The 20,013-nt window shown below is 37.9% G+C and overlaps 1 protein-coding gene across 1 annotated transcript in view; it reads left to right on the top strand.

Annotated features, from left to right (window-relative positions):
- The window catches only part of snx4 (sorting nexin 4), an 86,105-nt gene that overhangs the window by 41,042 nt on the left and 25,050 nt on the right, over positions 1 to 20,013 (top strand). Inside the window, exons 4-8 of the mRNA XM_063052424.1 lie at positions 2,410 to 2,559; positions 14,458 to 14,505; positions 17,424 to 17,479; positions 19,592 to 19,664; positions 19,909 to 19,970. Of these exons, the coding sequence (XP_062908494.1) occupies positions 2,410 to 2,559; positions 14,458 to 14,505; positions 17,424 to 17,479; positions 19,592 to 19,664; positions 19,909 to 19,970 (389 nt within the window). The remainder of the gene's footprint in view (positions 1 to 2,409; positions 2,560 to 14,457; positions 14,506 to 17,423; positions 17,480 to 19,591; positions 19,665 to 19,908; positions 19,971 to 20,013) is intronic.

Genomic DNA, 20,013 nt, shown 5'->3' with positions numbered 1-20,013 from the left:
CTCCCCTAATTTTCCACACCCATATCCAATGGACACTTTGGAAAAAATCTTAGATTTAAATCTCTCTCAGAAAAGTGTAGTAGCAATTATATATAATATAATTATGAATCTATGTCCTGATGCTTCTAATAAAATTAAAGCTGACTGGGAAAGAGAACTTGAGATTAATATACCGACTGAAAAATGGGAAAAAATTCTTCAGTTGGTGAATTCATCCTCTATATGTGCTAAGCATAGGTTGATACAGTTTAAAGTAGTGCACAGGCCTCATATGTCCAAAGATAAACTATCTCGTTATTACTCTTATATTAATCCAATTTGTGACAGATGCCATTCCGAGATAGCTTCTTTAACCCACATGTTCTGGTCATGTCCCTTGTTGGAGAAATATTGGAAAGATATTTTTGATATTATTTCAATGGTCCTAAATATAGACTTACAACCTCATCCAATTACTGCTATCTTTGGACTACCAATGATAGACTTAAATAATTTAACCTCTTCATCATGAAGGATGATTGCATTTCTTACTTTAATAGCTAGAAGGTCCATTTTGTTGAATTGGAAAGAGATTAATCCTGCTACTGTATTTCATTGGTTTTCACAAACTATGGTGTGTTTGAATTTGGAGAAAATTGGAAGTGCAGTTTATGACCCTTCCATTAAGTTTGAAAAAACTTGGAGGCCATTCATTCAGCATTTTCATTTGAAGTAATTTGATTATTTCCAAACTTGTTTTATCTGTCTGTACTGTTGTTGGAGGGGAATGGAGTCGTCGACACTAAAGTTTTCTTCTTTTCCATTTTTAAGTTGTTAGTTTTGCCTAAGTCTTTTAGTTTAGTTGATTAATTTTGTTTTTCTTTGGGGATGGGGTTTGCTTTTTTTTTGTTTTGTTTTTCTTTTTCTTGATTTTTTTTCGCAGTTTTTTTTTGCTTTGTATTATCCGTGGTTAGTTCTACATGTTTGGGAGCTTTGTTAATTTACACTACTTGGTTTGGCAATTACTTTTTTTAAGTGTAACAATATAGCTCCTACTATTTGTATTATTGCTATGTTTTGTTTCTATATTTTGAAATTAATAAAAAGATTGAAAAAGGAGAAATCAATGTTCATGCGATTAGGTTAGAGGCTATCTAGATGGATTATGAGGTGTTGCTCCTCCAAGAGTGGCCTCATCATGAACAAGAGGAGGTCATGGACCAACATGCTAACATGCTGGAATGGGAATAGGAATTAAAATGGTTGGTTACCAGGAAATTCCACTTGTGGCAGATGGAGTGGAGGTGCTCCCTTAATTTACAACAGGTCTCACCAATGTAGAGGAGGTCAGATCAAGAGCATTGAATACAATAGACAACCCGAATAGATAGTAGCAATTATTTAAAAAATAGCAGTGATGAAAACTGAAACAAATTAAAACAAAGATGTAGCTCCTTCTTGGGTTACAAGCACCACATACGTGAATGTTTGGGAGACAGTAAATGAGAACTAATTTGCTGGGTCCGAGGGCTGCAAGTGTCTTTTGGTAGGTGGGACTGGATATTTCCTCTTGCCTCCTTTTCCCAGCCCTTCCCTCAAGCTGCAACAATCAGCCACATTGAGCCAAGTGTAGCTAAGAATGCTGAGCAAATTCACCAGTGAGGCCACTTGGTGTCCATTGTTACTGTGCCTGCTCACTGTCAACGTAGATATGCAAATGTTTGTTATTATAACTCTCCTCACTTTTCAATTCATCTCCAGCTCTTTACTTATTGATCTGGCTTTGGAACAAGGCTGTATGTTGCCCTCGCAATTATGGAAAGCCCCTTCTAGTAATTTTTTTTTGAAATTCTTAATTTCATATCCAAGTTGATAATGACCCTGTCTGTTAGTTTTTTTTATAAGACTAATCAGTCTTTTATAATGATTTTGAGAGGGCGTTTGGAATTTACTGCCTTTCCTTCAAGCCTCTTTCTTGATCAAAAAGATTACTTTAGGTCATCAAGCTCATGCCTTTTGGGAGTTGGTTTTGAAAATCAATGCTGGCAGAGTTGTTTATTTTCTTTTTCCTTTGAACTGTATTCATCACTGTCCTACCGTGACCCATGCTATATGACATCTTGAACGTGTATAACAAGCCTAGGAACTTGTTGGGAAGTCCATGTTTAGAAAAAAATTTGAATGAATGTCAGGATGAAATAGTGAAGGCAAAACAACCCAGGCACTTGATAGAATTTGGCTGGTGATACAATCGGAATGAACTTGAATGACTATTCCTTTGATTCATTCCAGGCTGAATCTGATTTTGGAAGTGAATCTGTATTTGAGTTCGAAAGTGAATCTGAATGACCTCTCCTTTATGATTCATTCCAGGCTGAATCTGAAGTTGGAAATTAATTTGAATGACCTCTCTTTTATGATAAATTCCAGGCTGAATTTGTTTGGCATAAACTATCTGCCGACAACATGGATCCTGATTTTGTCGAACGACGAAGGATTGGACTTGAAAACTTTCTTTTGCGTGTTGCTTCTCATTCTGTTCTATCTCAGGACACAATCTTCTATTTATTTTTAACACAGGTACTGGACAATTTACTTGATTCAATTTATATGTTTTTGACATCACTTGTCATGAAATTCAATCTGTTTGAAATTTTGGCATGTTTAGTGTAGATGGAGTGAGAAAGTGATTTTCAAAATGTCCTGTGATTAAGGTTGATGTCTTAAGCTACTCTTGAAACATTTTTGTACTTTTTAATATGGGAAGTTGGTTCTAAAACAATGCTTTATCTGTTGGCAAGTTTCTGCAGTAATACTTCTGTTATTTGTGTTTCTTGAGCAATGTGGCTGCAGAGATCAGCATTGCTCCAGAAATTTAGTACATATCTACTCATATTAGAATGTTGCCTTTTCAAAGAAGGATTAAGTTTTAATTTTAACTTGAGTGAACACTTCCTTTGATTTCTTGAAGAAATTAACATTCAACATTCATTTCCTTGCCAGCAACACTAGAACAGGTGAAGTGGACAGTTCTATAGTGCTTAGTTTTCTTGCCATGTGCAGATAAGCCAATGTGTTTTCTCACAATATAAGTGATCTGCACTTCCAAAGAATTATATTTAATTACTTTTGGATGTCTGAGTTGTTACTGGCGTACAAGTGTGTTGTTATTGCTGTAACATTCAGTAAGGTGAGAAGAATATGGCTTTTTATTTAAACCCTGCTAGAGTTTTTGCTATTTGTACTTTGGGAAATGGCATATAAAATCTTTCTGTATGCACTTTATTATGTTGCAGCCACTGTATGTGGTGCAGAGCACCAGGAAGTTTATAAGAGCATTATGGTTAACTTCCTTACCCCATTTCTGTCCTTTCCCTCATTTTGCTCAGAAAATCTAAGCATCATTACCTGTGATATTGCCCTCGCTCAAGAGAAATTAAATATCTTTAAACATAAAATTGGCATTTGGCTCTCATTAAAAGTTGGTTTCCCTAGATATAGAGTACTGTATTGATTTTTAAGTTCTTGTACTAGAGTGTTCTGGCAATTCTCTGTAGTTACAATTGTACTTCCGAATACCCTTGCCTTTATATACCCATTTCAATAGTATTTACACACTTAACGTTAGAGATTCAGAATGTGAGACTTCCGGTAGAGCTCATGGAGTGAAGTCGTGCTCTTGACTCGCTCCATTACCTCTGAGTTTTTTTTCTTATGATCAGCTATATTTAACTAACCATTAAGGCATCGACTTTTACAATATTCTGAAACAAATTGGGCTTTTTGATATTCGGATGCTTTTAAGGTCTGCTATGTCCAAGAACGGAAAAAATGGGAAAGACAGCAAACCTCCGGTTAGACTGAAAGGTACCGATCTCCCTCCGACTGAACCACCGTTGACTCTGAAAGCTATATCGGATCTAATTCAAAGGGAAATTTAAACCTCTATAACGGAGCTGATTCGCGCGGAAATTTCAATTAATTTCCAGAAAATTGCGGATTCAATCGATAAAATGCAAACATCTATCATGGAACATCAGTCGGCTATATCTAATCTTCAAAAATCCACGCAACAAAATGAACTGAAGATGGAGAAAATTGAAGAAACAATTACTACAATGAAGAAAAAACTGGACTTTCTGACTTTTAAAAACTCTGACTTAGAATCCAGAATGCGACGGCAGAATATTCGAATTATTGGTGTTCGTGAAGCTGTTGAATCTGACAACCCTATAAAGTTTTTTTCTCCACTTTTAAAAGATGCATTTCCTATCGTATTTCCTGACCAACCACGGTTATTGGATCGGGCTCACAGAGTTCCATCATATTCGTCTAAGTCAGATAAACCTCGACATGTCATTTTACGTTTTCATTACTTTCAAGACAAGGAGAAACTGCTTCGATTTGTTCGATCTAAAGGTTATATTGATTTTTTGGATCTTCAGTTCTGATTCGTGGAGGACTTCAGCAAACAGATTCGGGATCAACGGGTTTGTTACAGATCTGTGATGTCGGAACTCTACAAGATGGATTTAAAACCAGCGCTGCTTTACCCTGCGCGTTTAAGGATACGTACGCCTGACGGAGCCCTTCGTTTTTTTCAATCTCCATCGGATGCCCAGAGTTATCTGGATCAATTTTCACCTTCAACATCTTAATCGTAATTTTTAATTATCTCCGTTTGATCGGAGGTTGTGAATCTGTGGGGTTTAATTTTTGGTTGCTTTATATGGGCAGAAAAGTTTTTTTTGATTAATTAATATGGTTGCCAAACTTTCTTTCTAACTGCGTCATTCCTTTCTTTTTCCCTGGGGATTATGGGTGGTTATTCCCTCAGCATCATTTCGTGTATTTCCTTTGAGGCCTTAAATCTCGTAGTCTTTAAATGTACTTTTTTCTGTAGGTTTTCCTAACTTGTTTTATATTAATAATTTCGTTTCTTTTTTTTTGGTTATCATAGGGTCTGTGGTCTGTTACCGTTTTCTTTATATTTTCTGTTTTTTTCTCCGTTTTATATCGTGTTTGTCTTAACTGTTCTACTTTTTTTCTTCTTTTACTGTTTTATAACTAGCTGATCTTTTTTATATTTACACTTTTTTTAGTGAGCGTCTATTGGAAGTCATGGGGGTAGTTCTAGTGCTTGCTTCTTTCTGGCGGGTCTGCTTTAGATTTAGCCTTGGGGTCATGGGGTGGGGTTGGTGGGAGGGACTTCACGTTTTAGTTTTTTTCTTCTTGGGCTATTTACATTACTGAAGCATTGGTTGCGTTCTCCTACCCGTTATCTCCGGTTTGTTCTGTTCCCTTTCCTGGTTCGTGGGTCGAACCTATCGTCAATTCTCTTTTTTGCGGGTTGACTTTAGGGTTTATAGAGTCTATTATTAATTTTGTCTCCTGGAATACTAATGGTCTTAATCATCCTATTAAAAGGAAAAAAGTTTTTAAACTATTCCGGAGACTTAAAGCGCATGTTCTATTTTTACAAGAGACCCATGTGCGGAGGGGGGACAGACTACGTTTTTTTAAATTCTGGAAGGAACAACAGTTTCATTCGAATTCTAACGCTAAGATTCGAGGCGTCTCTATTTTTATAGACTCTTCAGTTACTTTTGTACAACATGATATTATCTCTGATCCGAATGGTAGATTTCTACTGGTTAGTGGTCTACTATTCAATAAAAAGGTAGTTTTGGTTAACGTTTATGCTCCCAATATGGACTGTCCGGAATTTTATAAATCATTATTTAATCGGTTCCCGAATTTGAATGAGTTTTCATTGATCTGGGGCAGAGAGCTTAATACCTGTTTATCTCCAGCTTTGGACCGTTCGGCTCCTCTACGGACTTTACCTAATAAATCTGCAACTTTGATTAACTCATTCCTCTCTGAATCTGGGTCGACGGACATGTGGTGTTTTTTGCATCCTCAGGAAAAAGGTTTTTCTTTCCTTTCACATGTTCACCATTCCTATTCAAGAATTGATAATTTTTTTTATTGACTCTCGGCTTATCTCTTCAGTGATTAAATGTGATTATGACTCTATAACCATTTCGGATCATGCTCCACTTAAGCTTTCTATTAAAATTCGGGACAATACACAAAATAATAGACAATGGCGTTTTAATTTGTTGCTGCTTCAGGACTCGGATTTTGTTAACTATGAATGAACAGATTGATTTCTTTTTTATAATCAACTACACAGAGGATATTTCTGTGAACATTCTTTGGGATACTTTTAAAGCTTATATTCGTGGTCAGATTATCTCGTATTCTGCTGCTTTGAGGAAGAAGTTGAAGCAGGAGGAGTTGGTAATTGTGGACAAGATTAAGGAAATTGATAAGAAATATGTTACAACTCCCTCTGAGGAGCTGTATAAACAAAGAACTGAACTTCAAATGGAGCACAGCTTATTACTTTCGTCCTCGATTGTAAACCAATTAAAGAAAACAAGAAGTGAATTTTATGTACACAGTGACAAAGTTGGTAAACTTTTGGCTAACCAACTGAAGTCTAATTATACTAAATCTCAAATTAATCAGATTTATAATCAAATGATCGACTGATATTTGATCATGCGGAGATCAATCAAACCTTTGATTTTTATTCTTCCTTATATCAATCTTGAGTCTTTACGAGACTCTAAATATATGAATGACTTTTTAGATAACCTAGATTTCCCTGAGATTTCACAGGATATGTCTTCTATGCTTGATACTCCCATTACTACTGATGAGATTAAGCACGTTATTTCCTCTATGAATCTGGGGAAAGCTCCTGGCCCTGATGGGTTTACCGTGGAATTTTATAAGTTTTTTGCACCTTCATTAATCCATTGGTTCTGTAGGGTTTTGGAGGTTTCATTAAAACTTGGTAAACTTCCCGAATTCTTTTATAGAGTGTCAATCTCTCTAATATTAAAGAAGGATAAAGATCCTGCTCAATGTGCATCTTATAGACCAATATCTTTATTAAATTTTGATTCTAAAATTTTTTCTAAATTATTAGCAAACAGATTAGAAAAAGTACTCCCTTTTATTATTTCGGAAGACCAAACAGGTTTTATTAAAGGTCGTTACTCTTTCTATAACATTCGCACACTGTTAAATATTGTTTATACCCCCTCACAAAATGTTCTCTTTAGATGCTGAAAAAGCTTTTGATAGAGTAGAATGGCCTTACTTATATAAGGTGCTTGAAATATTTAATTTTAGCTCAAAATTTATATCCTGGATTAAACTGTTATATCATTCTCCTATGGCCTCGGTCCATACTAAATCTTTAAGCTCACCTTTTTTCCCTCTTTTTCGAGGTACTCGACAAGGTTGTCCTCTTAGTCCTTTATTATTTGATATTGCATTAGAACCTCTTTCAATTGCCATTCGAGAATCTCCAAATATTATTGGGATAACTCGGGGCCTAAAGTCCCATAAAATATCACTCTATGCTGATGACTTACTTTTATATATTTCTAATCCTCAAAAATCTATCCCTGCTGCTTTAGATTTATTAGCACAATTTAGTCTTTTTTCAGGTTATAAATTAAACCTTAGTAAGAGTGAACTTTTTCCGATTAATAAACAACTTCCCTTGTATCATAAATTTCCGTTTAAATTGATTAATAATTATTTCTCATATCTTGGGATTAAAATTACTTGTAAATACAAAGATTTATTTAAGACTAATTTTTTACCCTTAATTGATCATATTACTCAACTTTCATCTAAATGGTTTCCATTATATTTAACTTTGATTGGTCGTATTAATGCAGTTAAGATGTTTATTCTGCCAAAATTTTTATATATATTTCAGGCATTACCGATTTTTGTTCCAAAATCTTTTTTTGATAAAGTTGACTCTAAAATTTCTTCATTTATTTGGCAAAATAAAAACCCGAGATTGGGTAAAATACATTTACAGAAAGCCAAGAGAGATGGAGGTCTAGCATTACCTAACTTTAGATTCTATTATTGGGCTATTAATATTCGACATATGAAATTTTGGTTACTTGACCAAGATACACTATCCATTCCTAAATGGGTAGTATTGGAATTACAATCTGCTCAGGGCTATGCACTTGGCTCTATTTTAGGTTCCTCTCTTCCTTTTGATTTGAAACGCCTTAAACTGGTCTCTAACCAGATAGTTAAATATACCTTACGTATTTGGTTTCAATTCAGAAAATTTTTTGATCTCAACCAATTTGGGCTAGCGATCCCTATGTTAGGTAACATATTTTTTCCTCCCTCTTTCACGGATCGTGTGTTTCAAATTTGGAAGACGAAGGGTATTTCACGGTTTTTGGATTTATTTTTAGATGGTTCCCTTATGTCTTTTGAACAATTATCTAATAAATATAATTTACCAAGCATACATTTTTTTAGATATCTCCAAGTTAGAAATTTCTTAAGTACTATACTCTCTTCCTTTCCGACGCTACCTCCTACATATATTTTAGATACTATAATTAACCTTAATCCATGTCAGAAAGGTGTAACGGCTATTATTTATAATATTATTATGAAACTTAGGAAAGCTCCATTTGATAAGATTAGGTCAGATTGGGAACAAGAATTGGGTTCTATTATTTCCGTGGATGACTGGGGGCAGATTTTACAATTAGTCAATACTTCCTCTATCTGTGCTAAACATTCCCTAATTCAATTTAAAGTTGTTCATAGAGCACATATGTCCAAAGATAAATTAGCTCGTTTCTATTATCATATTAATCCTTTTTGTGATGGACGTCCGAGGCAGATAGCCTCTTTAACTCATATGTTTTGGTCTTGTCCTACTCTGGAAACTTTTTGGAGAGACATTTTTAATATTATCTCAAAGGTATTGAGTATAGATATTTCTCCTCATCCTATTACTGCTATCTTTGGATTACCTAAAATTTCCAGTAATCTTTCCCCTTCAGCCCATAGAATGATTGCATTTCTTACTTTAATGGCGAAAAGATGTATCTTACAACATTGGAAAGAGCCTAATGCTCCAACTACCTTTTTTTGTTTTTCCCAGATGATATTATGCTTAAATTTAGAGAAAATTAGAAGTAATTTTTATGATTCCACACTTAAATTTGAACAGACCTGGAGATCTTTTATTCAATATTTTCATTTAATGTAATTTTTTTTTCTCTTTTGTTCCATATTTATATTCCCTTCTTGCCTTTTTTTTTAACTGTTTTTAATGGAGGTCGGGTTTGAGGACGTGATTTTAAGTTCTTTAACTCTACCTATTTCCAAGTTAGCCCATTGCTTTGCTTTTAGTTTAGTTGCACGGTGGGTTTTTTTTTGGGGGTCTTTTTTTGGGGTTTTTTTCCTTTTCTCTATTGATATATATATATAAATCAGTATACTATTATTTTACCATATTATTTTATGTTTAAATTGCACTGTTTGTATCAATTTTTTCTTCTGTATTAATATCTCCTGTAATTTCTAACAGTGTATTAGTGCCTTTATGGTTTACCCTTTGTATACTTATTCAATAAAAAGATTTAAAAAGAAAGAAAGAAAGAAAGAGATTCAGAATGTGTACTATTTAAAAATTCAACATGTGACCTCCCCATGACTGTACTGTTGATGCAGTTTTTCAAGAGACTTCCACGAACTTGCAGGATATGAAGTGAAATGACCCTAGTGCAAATACAATGGGGGTTTCATTTTCTGTTTTTGACCTTCCTGGTGACACAAACTGCAGATGCTAGAGTTTAGAGCAATTTACCGGAGGAACTCAGCAAGCCAAGCACCATCATTGTGGGGGTGGGGGGAAAGGATTGTCAGCATTTTGGTTGAAACCCTGCATCTGTGCCAATGACGTTACTTAACTCAAACAAGAGAAAATCTGCAGATGCTGGAAATCTGAGCAACACACACAAAATGCTGGAGGAACTCAGCAGGCCAGGCAGCATCTAGGAAAAGAGTACAGTTGACATTTCAGGCTGAAACCCTTTGGCAGGACTGGAGAAAAAAAAACTGAGTAGATTTAAAAGGTGGGTGGAGGGGAGAGAGAAACTCAAGGTGATAGGTGAAAGGGGAAGGATGAAGTAAAGAGCTGGGAAGTAAATTGGTGAAAGAGACAGAAGGCCATGGAAGAAAGAAAAAGGGGGGAGGAACACCAGAGGCAGATGATTGGTGGGAAAGGAGAAAGGTGAGAGGGAAAAGAGGACAGGAAATGGTGAAGGGGGTGGGGGGCATGACTGGAAGTTCAAGAAATCTCTGTTCTATACCACTTCCCACCCTGTTACTTGTAAAAACTCCATCCCTTCTTTCAATTTCTCTGTTTCCACCACATCAGCTCTCAGGATGAGGCTTTTCATTGTAGAACAAAGGAGATGTCCTCCTTTTTCAATGAAAGGGGCTTCCCTTCCTCCACCATTAACGCTGCCCTCAACCGCATCTCTTCCATTTCAAGCACGTCTGCTCTTACCCCATCCTCCCGCCACCCTACCAGGGACAGGGTTCCTCTTGTCCTCACCTACCATCCCACCAGCCTCTGCGTCCAGCAAATAATTCTTTGAAGCTTCCACCAACTCCAACGAGAACCCACCACCAAGCACATCTTCCCATCCCCCCCACTTTCTGCCTTTCTGCTTTCCACAGGGATTGCTCCATATGTGACTCCCTTGTCCATTCGCCCCTCACCACTGATCTCCCTCTGGCGCTTTTCCTTGCAAGTGGAACAAGTGCTACACCTGCCCCTACACCACCCTCACTGCCATTCAGAGCCCGAAACAGTCCTTCCAGATGAGGTGACACTTTACCTGTGAGTCTGTTGGGGTCATATACTGCATCCAATGTTCCCGGTGTGGCCTCCTGTATATCGGTGAGACCTGACGTAGAGAACCTACGCTCTGTCCACCAGAAAAAGTGGGCTCTCTCAGTGGCCACCCATTTTAATTCTACTTCCCATTTCCATTCCAATATGTGTATCCATGGCCTCCTCCACTGTCATGATATGGCCATACTTTTTAGATTATGAAGACACGTAGTCCTCTTTTATTGTCTTTTAGTAATGCATGCATTAAGAAATGATACACTATTTCCTTCGGTGTGATATCACAAAACACAGGACAGACCAAGACTAAAAAAAACTGACAAAACCACATAATTATAACATATAGTTACAACAGTGCAATAATACCATAACTTGATGAAGAAGTCCATGAGCACAGTAAAGTTCAAAGTCTCTCAAATGTCCCACATCTCACGCAGACGGGAGAAGGAAGAAAAACTCTCCCTGCCATGCCGACCACAATCCGACTCTGAGTCGTCCGAAAACTTCGAGCTCTGATCAGCTCTCCGACACCAAGTACTCAGCGCCATCTCTGTCCGAGCGATTCGACCTCCTTCTCGGTTGCCAAAAGCAGGCAAGGCCGGGGATTTTTGAGGCCTACCCTCCGAAAGATTCCCAACCACGCAGTAATGACAGCGGCGAAACGAGTGTTTCAGAAATTTCTCCAGATGTTCCTCTGTGCTTTCACGTCCATTCTCCATCAAATCAGAATTGTCCATGGCCCCTATTTAACAGATACGATGTCAGTTTTCACCAGAGGGCTGCGCAGGGGCGCCGCCATCTTCTCCTCCCGCCAAATTGGGTTGGAGGAACAACAACACCTTGTATTCTGTTTGGGTAGCCTCCAACCTGATGTCATGAACATTGATTTCTCGAACTTCTGGTAATGTCCTCCATCCCTCTTTTCACCATCTCCCATCCCCCTTTCCCTCTCTCATCTTATCTCCTTGCTTGCCCATCACCTCCCTCAGGTGCTCCTCCCCCCTTTTCTTTCTTCCATGGTCTTCTGTCTCTTTCACCAATTTACTTCCCAGCTCTTTACTTCATCCCTCCCCCTCCAGGTTTCACCTATTGCCTTGTGTTTCTCTTTCCCCTTCCCCCACCTTTTAAATCTACTCCTCAGCTTTTTTTTCTCCAGTCCTGTCGACTTCTAAAACGACGACTGTACTGTTTTGGTAGATGCTGCCTGGCCTGCTGTGTGCCTCCAGAATTTTGTGTGTGTTGCTCGATGTTACTTAAACTGCTGTGAGTTCTTTGATCAATTTATTTGCCAGGTTTTTTTTCCCCACCCCTGGTTCAGCACATGCATTGCAGCAGATGAACAAAGTACTACGTTGCAAGATGTTCACAATCATAAAGCATTACAGCACAAAAACTGGTCACTTGGCCCATTTTGTCTGTGCTGAACTGTTATTCTGCTGTGTCCCATCAACCCACACCAGGTCCATAACCCCATAACCCATAATCCATACCGCTCCTATCCATGTACTTCTCCGTACTTCTCCAAACTTCTCTTCAGTGTTACAATCAAACTTAATCTATGACTTCTAGTTCGTTTCACCCAATCTCAGTGGAGAAAGCCCACCCTATCTATATCGCTCATAATTTTGTATACCTCTTATCAAATCTCCCCTCATTCTCTTTTGCTCCAAGGAATAAAGTTCTAACTTTTCAACCTTTCCTTTTATCTCAGGTTCTTATCTAATGGCAACATCCTTGTAAATTTTCTCTGTACTCTTTCAATCTTATTGATATCTTTCCTGTAGGTAGGCGAGCAGAACTCTGCACAGTATTCCAAATTTGGCTTCACAAATGTCTCTACAACTTGAAAATAATCTCCCAACTCCTTTACTCAGTATTCTGCTTATGAAGGCCAAGGTACCAAAAGCTCCTTTTATGATCCTATCTATCTGTGATGCCACTTTCAATAAATTATGGACTTGTATTCCCAGATCCCTTTCTTCCTGACCGCTCACTGTGTAAGACCTATCCCCCCAAAGTTAAATACCTCGCACTTGTCTGCATTAAATTCCATCTGCCATTTTTCAGCCCATTTTTCCAGCTGATCCAGATCCCACTACAAACTTTGACCGTTTTCCTCGCTGTCCACTATGCCCCCAATCTTGGTGTCGTACACAGATTTGTTACCCAGTTACTACAGCTTCATCCATATTGTTGATATAGATGACAAACATTGGACCCAGCACCAATTCCTGTGGTACACCACTAGTTATAGGCCTACAGTCAGAGAGACAACCATCTCCTACCATCTTCTGGCTTCTCCCACAAAGCTAATGTCTAATCCAATTTTTGACCTCATCCTGAATGCCAAGCAACAGAACATTCTGGACCAGCTTGCCATGCGTGACTTTGTCAAAAGCCTTGCTAAAGTTCATGTAGACAATATCCACTGCCTTCGACAATTTTCTTAGTAACCTTCTCGAAGAACTATGAGATTGGTTATACACAACTGACCACATACAAGGCCATGTTGACTATCCCTAATCAGGCCTTGTCTATCCAAATACTCACATATCTTGTTCCTTATATACCTTCCAAAAATTTAACGACTACTGCCATCAGGTTCACCTGTCTATAAATTTGTGGCTTGTTTTTGGAGCCTTTCTTAAACAATGGAACAAGGTTAACTATCGTCCATTCCTCTGTGGCTAAGGATGTCTCAAATACACTTGCCAGGGCCCCTGTAATTTCTGCTTTAGCGTCCCACATGGTCTGACAGACCCTGGGGATTTATCCATCCTAATTTGCCTCAGGTCAGCAGCACTTCCTCTTCTGTTAACCAGATACAGTCCGTTACCTCGCTACTGTCTCCAGAGTAAATACAGAAGCAAAGAAATCCACTTCAGATCTCTCCTATTTCTTTTGGCTCCATGCATAGATAATCATTTTAATCCTCATGTGGGCCAATTTTGTCCCTTGCTATCATTTTGCTCTTAGTATATCTGTAAAAGCCCTTGGATTTTCCTTCACCTTGTTTGCCAGGGCAACCTCATGCCTCCTTTTAGCCCTCCTGATTTCCCACCAAGTATTCTCTTACATTTCTTATACTCGAGTGCCTCATTTGTTCCTTGCTGCCTATAATTGAATGCATCTCCTTCACTATAACAAGGGTCTCAATATCCCTCAAACCAAAGTTTCCTAAACCTGTTAGCTTTGCCTTTTATTCTAACAGAATCTCTGTACTCTCAGTATTTCACTTTTGATGGCCTCCTACTTGTCAAACATCCCTTTACCAGAAAGCAGCCTGTCCCAGTCCAGACCTGCCAGATCCTTTCTGATGCCATCAAAATCGGTATTTCTCCGATTTGTAATCTCAATTTGAGGACCAGTCTAGTCCTCCTCCATAACTGAAATTATTGGAATTATGATCGCCGAGTCCAAAATGTTCCTCCTACACACACTTTCAGCTCCAAAACACGGAGTTCATTACATTTGCGTTCTGCATAGGTCAAGATTACAAATGTTTGTAAATTAAGTATCTGCCAAATTGTAGTATTAATTAATTAGAAAAAAAATTATTTATGAACAGAAGTTCGCAAAATAATTCCATAGGTCAAATGTCTACAATTAAGATTTTTTTAAACAGTGAACTAGAGTATTTGTTACTGTATGTGAAATGTATATTTTAAGTTGAAGTTGGATATTTATTTAAATTGTTTTAGGAGAATGGTTGGAAAGAAGCAGTAAATGAATCGGGATTCCAAGCCAAGGTAAACTGCATATTTTATTGTTTGGTGAAGTAAATTGGAAAATGTAAGCGATAATAATTCCTTGTAGGCAGAGCATGATTTTGTATCAAACAAAGTTGTGCTAGGGTGACAAATTAACGTTGAACATGGAATAGCAAAGGTTCACACTTTTCAGCCAAGTTGCAATTGTATTGAAATTGAGCATCAACGATTTTGGGGTTCAGAATGAATTTCAAAGATAATGTATCTTTTTTTCCTTTTTTTAATCAGAAGAATTCCATTTTAAAATGATTCCAGTCTGTTTTTAAGATCTCATCTTGAACAGCACAGGTACAAAGTACCAGTTGTTTTGGGGAGCCTATTTTTGTATTCTCTTGAGCCCAAGAAAAAAAAGTATTAAAATTGTATGCAGTTTTGTTGAAAACTCTAGTAATTTCTCTAGATGCTGACAAAATAGACTTGTTCATTCAAAGCAATAAATGTACTAGATGACTCTGTTGTAGTCTATATATCACCTGTATATTAGAAAGGAGAGCTTTGCACAATTATTTCTGAGAACATAGCACAGGCCACTTTTTTCATGTTGTAGACGATTAGGCTTGATATTTCCTGAATTTTGTCTGATCTTGCATCTTTGTTATTCTCACCTTTTAAATTGAAAAGAATGTAAGGGAAATCATGGTATATTTCTGAGCTTTGATTGGCATAGTAAGGGATTTGAACTGGATACCAACTAAATAAGTAGACAATTGAATTGCTGATGGAATTCTAATGCTGTAATGTAAGAAAACAAGTTTTTTTTCTTCTGCAAAAGAGAAGCTTCTTGAACAACTAATTGATGATGCAGAACACTTGGATTACTATAATTTGAATAAATCTGGTATTAGATTTACTGTGTGCTGGCAGCTCTCCGCTCCCTTGGCAGAGTGATAGTTTTTCAAGCAAGTGTGGAGATTTAAATGTTGGCAAATGTTGAGGATCATACAATGAAACTTGGCATTTGTCACGCATCATTCACACTTCTTGACTGGTATTGGATGATGATCATGAGAAGAAATCCTCATTTCCAATCCATCTTTCTTGCACTATCCCTTGATCAGACACCATTCCTTTCTCATTTTCTTTATCTCCATTATCTGTTCTCAATGAGGCCTTCCACTCCAGGACATAAAATTTTCCTTTTTTTAAAAAAAAAAGGGGAACATGTGGGCTCAAGTCTTTGACCTGGTATTCTTGCACTCAACCTCATTTCTGGTGCTTCCCGTTGCTACTACTTCCTTGTCTCAAATGATTAAAGAATAGTCATGGTTAAGAATCTGAATGTATCTGTAGAGAATAGAACTTCGGCCCATTTTGAGCAGCCTCCTTGTACCTGTGAACTTCATGGCCAACAGCAGTAAATTACATTGTGAATATATCAGATACACATTTCCAGAAAATCTAAAACAAAATATGGTTAAAAACAGTTGCATCAATGAGAAGAGAAACAGTTGTTGTTTTAGGTCTGATATTCTTCTTTGTAGAGTCATAGCTTAGAAACAGGCTCTTCAGCCCTAGTGGAAAGATGTAAGTGAAGTTGAAAGAGTACAGAAAATTTACAAGGATGTTGATGGGACTGGAAGACCTGAGTTATAAGGAAATACTGAATAGGTTAGGTCTTTATTCCTTGGAACATAGAAGATTGAAAGGAGATTTGATGGAGGTATATAAAATGATGAGGGGTAAATGCAAGTAGACTTTTTCCACCAAGGTTGGGTGGGACTACAACTAGAGGTCGTGGGTTAAGGGTGAAAGGTGAAAAGTTTAAGGGGAACGTGAGGGAAAATTTCTCCACTCAGATGGCCATGAGAGAGTGGAATGAGCTGCCAGCACAAGTGGTGCATGTGAGCTTGATTTCAATGTTTAAGAGAAGTTTAGGTAGGTATATGGATGGTAGTGGTATGGAGGGCTACGGTCCCAGCGTAGGTTGTTGGGACTAGGCAGCTTAAATGGTTCAGCATGGACAAAATGGGCGAAAGAGCCGGTTTCTGTGCTGTACTTCTCTATGACTCTATCTTTTCTAGGGTGAACTATTATATTGCTTAGTCCCCTCGACCTGCCTCTGGACCATATCCCTCCATACTCTTCCTATCCTTGTCCAAATTTTTCTTAAATGCTGGCATTGAGCCTGCATCCACCACTTCCATTAAAGGCTCGTTCTACACTCTCACCCTAAGTGAAGAAGTTCTGCTTCATTTTCCCCTTAAACATTTCACCTTTTGCTCTTAACCTATGACCTCTAGTTCATGAGTTGGTCTCCTTTTCAGAATTGAAAAGGAGATCAAAGCAGCTTGCAAAACTACGGTGTGGGTGGGGAATGTCGGACCAGGTAAAGCTAGGTGACCATAGGGTTAAGTAGTGAACAAGGTTATGTGGCCAGTCAGTGGGAGCAGTTAGAGTTCATGAACAGAGACAAAAGTTAGGATTGGGAAATGTAGTGTAGGAGGGTAAGGCCCTCAGTTCTGGCTGGGAATCAACTGCAGTCCGAAAGGAGAGTACTGGAGGGTGTGACAGTGAACAGTGGTGTAGGAAACAGGTTGAGCTAATATTACATATGTTGGCTGATACAAACCAAGAAATCAAGTTAACTGAAATTGCAGCCTTCCAGACTTAAATATTTAAATTTACAATATGGCCACACAGAAAGTGAGGTCCTGTTGCTTACCCTAAACTGTTACAGTAAGGGTCAATGCAAAAGTTTTATAAGAAGCACTCAATTCCCTTTGCTTATCCTTCTCTAACCTAGCTGAATCCATGAACGGAGATTAGCCTTTTTAAAAGCAGGCAAAAGTTTGGTATTTTTAGGCTGACTTTGTGTATGCTAATGTGTTGAGTTTGGGAGCATATATTTTCTGTGGAGAAATGTGTTCAGTTATAATTCTGACATTTTTTTTAAACAGGCAGATTCCAGGTTAAAAGCTCTAAATGCAACATTTAGAGTCAAAAACCCAGACAAGTAAGTTTTCTTGTATATTGCTAATTAACTGAAATCTTGTTTTGCTACAGTAGCACAAGCTCCACCTAAAGTAAAAGGGTGCTATAATCACATTTTTGTTCGGATTTTGCAGTTTGTCCTTGATGTTTTCACATGAGGTTTCTTTTCCTTTTCAGTGACAAATGGAAACATTCTCTAGTAGATACTGGTTAGTTTTATTACAGCCTAAATAACTAGGTGATCTGATGACAAACTTTCAGTACGAAGTGTTCATCATGTGAATTGAAATTGAGGTTTTTGTCCGTTACTATCTACTGAGTTATCAAAAGTCATAAAATTATAGAATATTGAGCACAAAAGGCTATACATGTGCATCAATTTAAGAGCTTCATATGTTTCAAAGATCGTAATTCCTATTACATATTGTGGTGACCCACTTTCTGGCACCCACGAACCAGCTCACGAAACAGCACGCGCAGGCAGAGAGGCCGGCCCCAAAAAGGGCGCCAGGCCATCTTCACCAGCAAGGGGAAAATCCCGCGTGCAGAAAGGGTCTGGGAATATGCATTCCCCACAGCAGTCCCGCCTAAGGAGGGCGGGAACGGGAAGGCTTTAAAGCAGGCCGGGGAGTTTGAATAAATCTCTTTCATCGCAACTCTAACTCACTGACTACATGTGGTTATTTTAGCGCTGTGTGTAGCACACCGCTACAATATCCATCTCTGGCAGTGGACTGCAAATTCTAACCATGTAACCTTTAGTACTTTTGGCAATTCCCTTAAATCGGTGCTCCCTGAGAGCCTTTATATCTGTTTTCTTTTATTCCTATATCTGAGCCTTATTTATTTTAAACATTCATGTTTATTCCTTTTTGGTTCAGTCCCTTTTTAGTGAATTTGCTAACTTGTGACTTAGTGGTAATTTTAATTTGAGTCTGAAGACTCTGGGGTTCTTCGTCCCTTTATGTTGAAAGCGCAAGCTACAATACTGATTCAAATCAAAGCACGCAAAATGTTTGAGGAACTCAGCAGGTCAGGCAACATCTATGGAAATGAACAAGCATTCAACATTGTGGGCCAAGACCAGTCTTCAGGACTGGAAAGGAAGGGGGAAGACAGTAGAATTTAAAAATAGGGGGAGGGGAAGAAGGATAGCTGGAAGGTGGTAGGTGTACTAGGTGGGTGGGAAAGGTAATGGACTGGAGAGGAAGGCATTTGATAGGAGAGTTGAGTGGACCATAGGAGAAGGGGAAGGAGGAGAGGCACCATGGGGAGGTGATAGGCAGGTGAGAAGAGGTAAGAGGCCAGAGTAGGAAATAGAAGAAGAGGGGAGGGGGAGGTAAAATCCAAATGTAGTCTCTAGGGTGTTAAGGGATTTCTTTCCTGTTCATTGAGATCTTTTTCAGGGTCATTAATCTCTGTATGGAAATAAGTTTTTTTTTCCCTCAAAATAAACTCCCACATTATTTCTTTTTACAACAATAATACCAATTCAAATATACTTTATTTGCCACTCGGATATTAAAAGATGCCAGATTAACAAACATTTAGTGTAGAAACAATCTTAAATTCCCAATTATTCCACTTTATACCTTGAACATCTCACATTTCACTATTTAAACTGAATGCGGTTTAGCAAATGTGGTTAAAGCTAGCATTTACAGGAACTAGAGCAGTTACTTGCCTTGTTTGTTGGTTATGTGGATTTTGCAAATTGGGTCCGCAGAAAGATGAGCATTTTTTTTTAAGTGATGCTCATTTTCTGTCAGTAGTCATCTCTTATTTGAAGCTACAGTGAAACTAAATCCACAATGCCTTGGACCATAGTAGTGTCAGAATGGGAAATTTTCAGCACTATTATTCCAATTAATATTACAACATTTTTTAAGGTATTACATAGTCAGGTCAAAGGGAGTGTGGAAAATAGAGACAGGTGGATTTAAAGGGAGTGCCAGAACCAGACCTGTGTTTAAAATGTGTTGGGAATCAGCACCTTGTGAGCTAGGTTCTGAACAATTGAATAATAGATTATTGGAGTCTTATTAGAAATGCAGACTTTTGGTGCCATTTGTAGTCATGTATATCATTTCATATTTGGGTTGAGATTTAAAAATGAAAAACTTTTCACCTACAGGAGATTTATGGAGCTGAAGCACTATGGGGATGAACTGCAGTCCGTCATCTCACAGCTTCTGCGGGTCAGAGCAGTATGTATTCCACGAAGATTTTGCAAAATCTTCCCTCGTTTTCCAGTGTGATTGGAATTGGGGAAAATTAAGTTCCAAAAGCAGGCAGAAATTTATGACTATTATTATTTTTTTAAAAAACTTGCTTTTCTATTGTAATGTAACGATTTTGTCCTGTCTGTTTAAACTTGGTTTATGTACAATAATCACATGCATAGAAGATCAAATACTGTACTCCTAATTTCTAAAATACTCTTAATTGCAGAGAGTGGCAGACCGCCTATATGGTGTATACAAGGTTCATGGAAATTATGGAAGGGTTTTCAGGCAAGTCGTAGAATTTTTGCCTCATATTTGAAAGTACAGTGAA

Source organism: Mobula hypostoma, chromosome 6, assembly GCF_963921235.1.
Source record: "Mobula hypostoma chromosome 6, sMobHyp1.1, whole genome shotgun sequence".
In the NCBI taxonomy this organism is placed as follows: domain Eukaryota; kingdom Metazoa; phylum Chordata; class Chondrichthyes; order Myliobatiformes; family Myliobatidae; genus Mobula; species Mobula hypostoma.
Note: the sequence above shows the minus strand (reverse complement) of the source record. Positions and strands in the feature narration are given on the sequence as shown.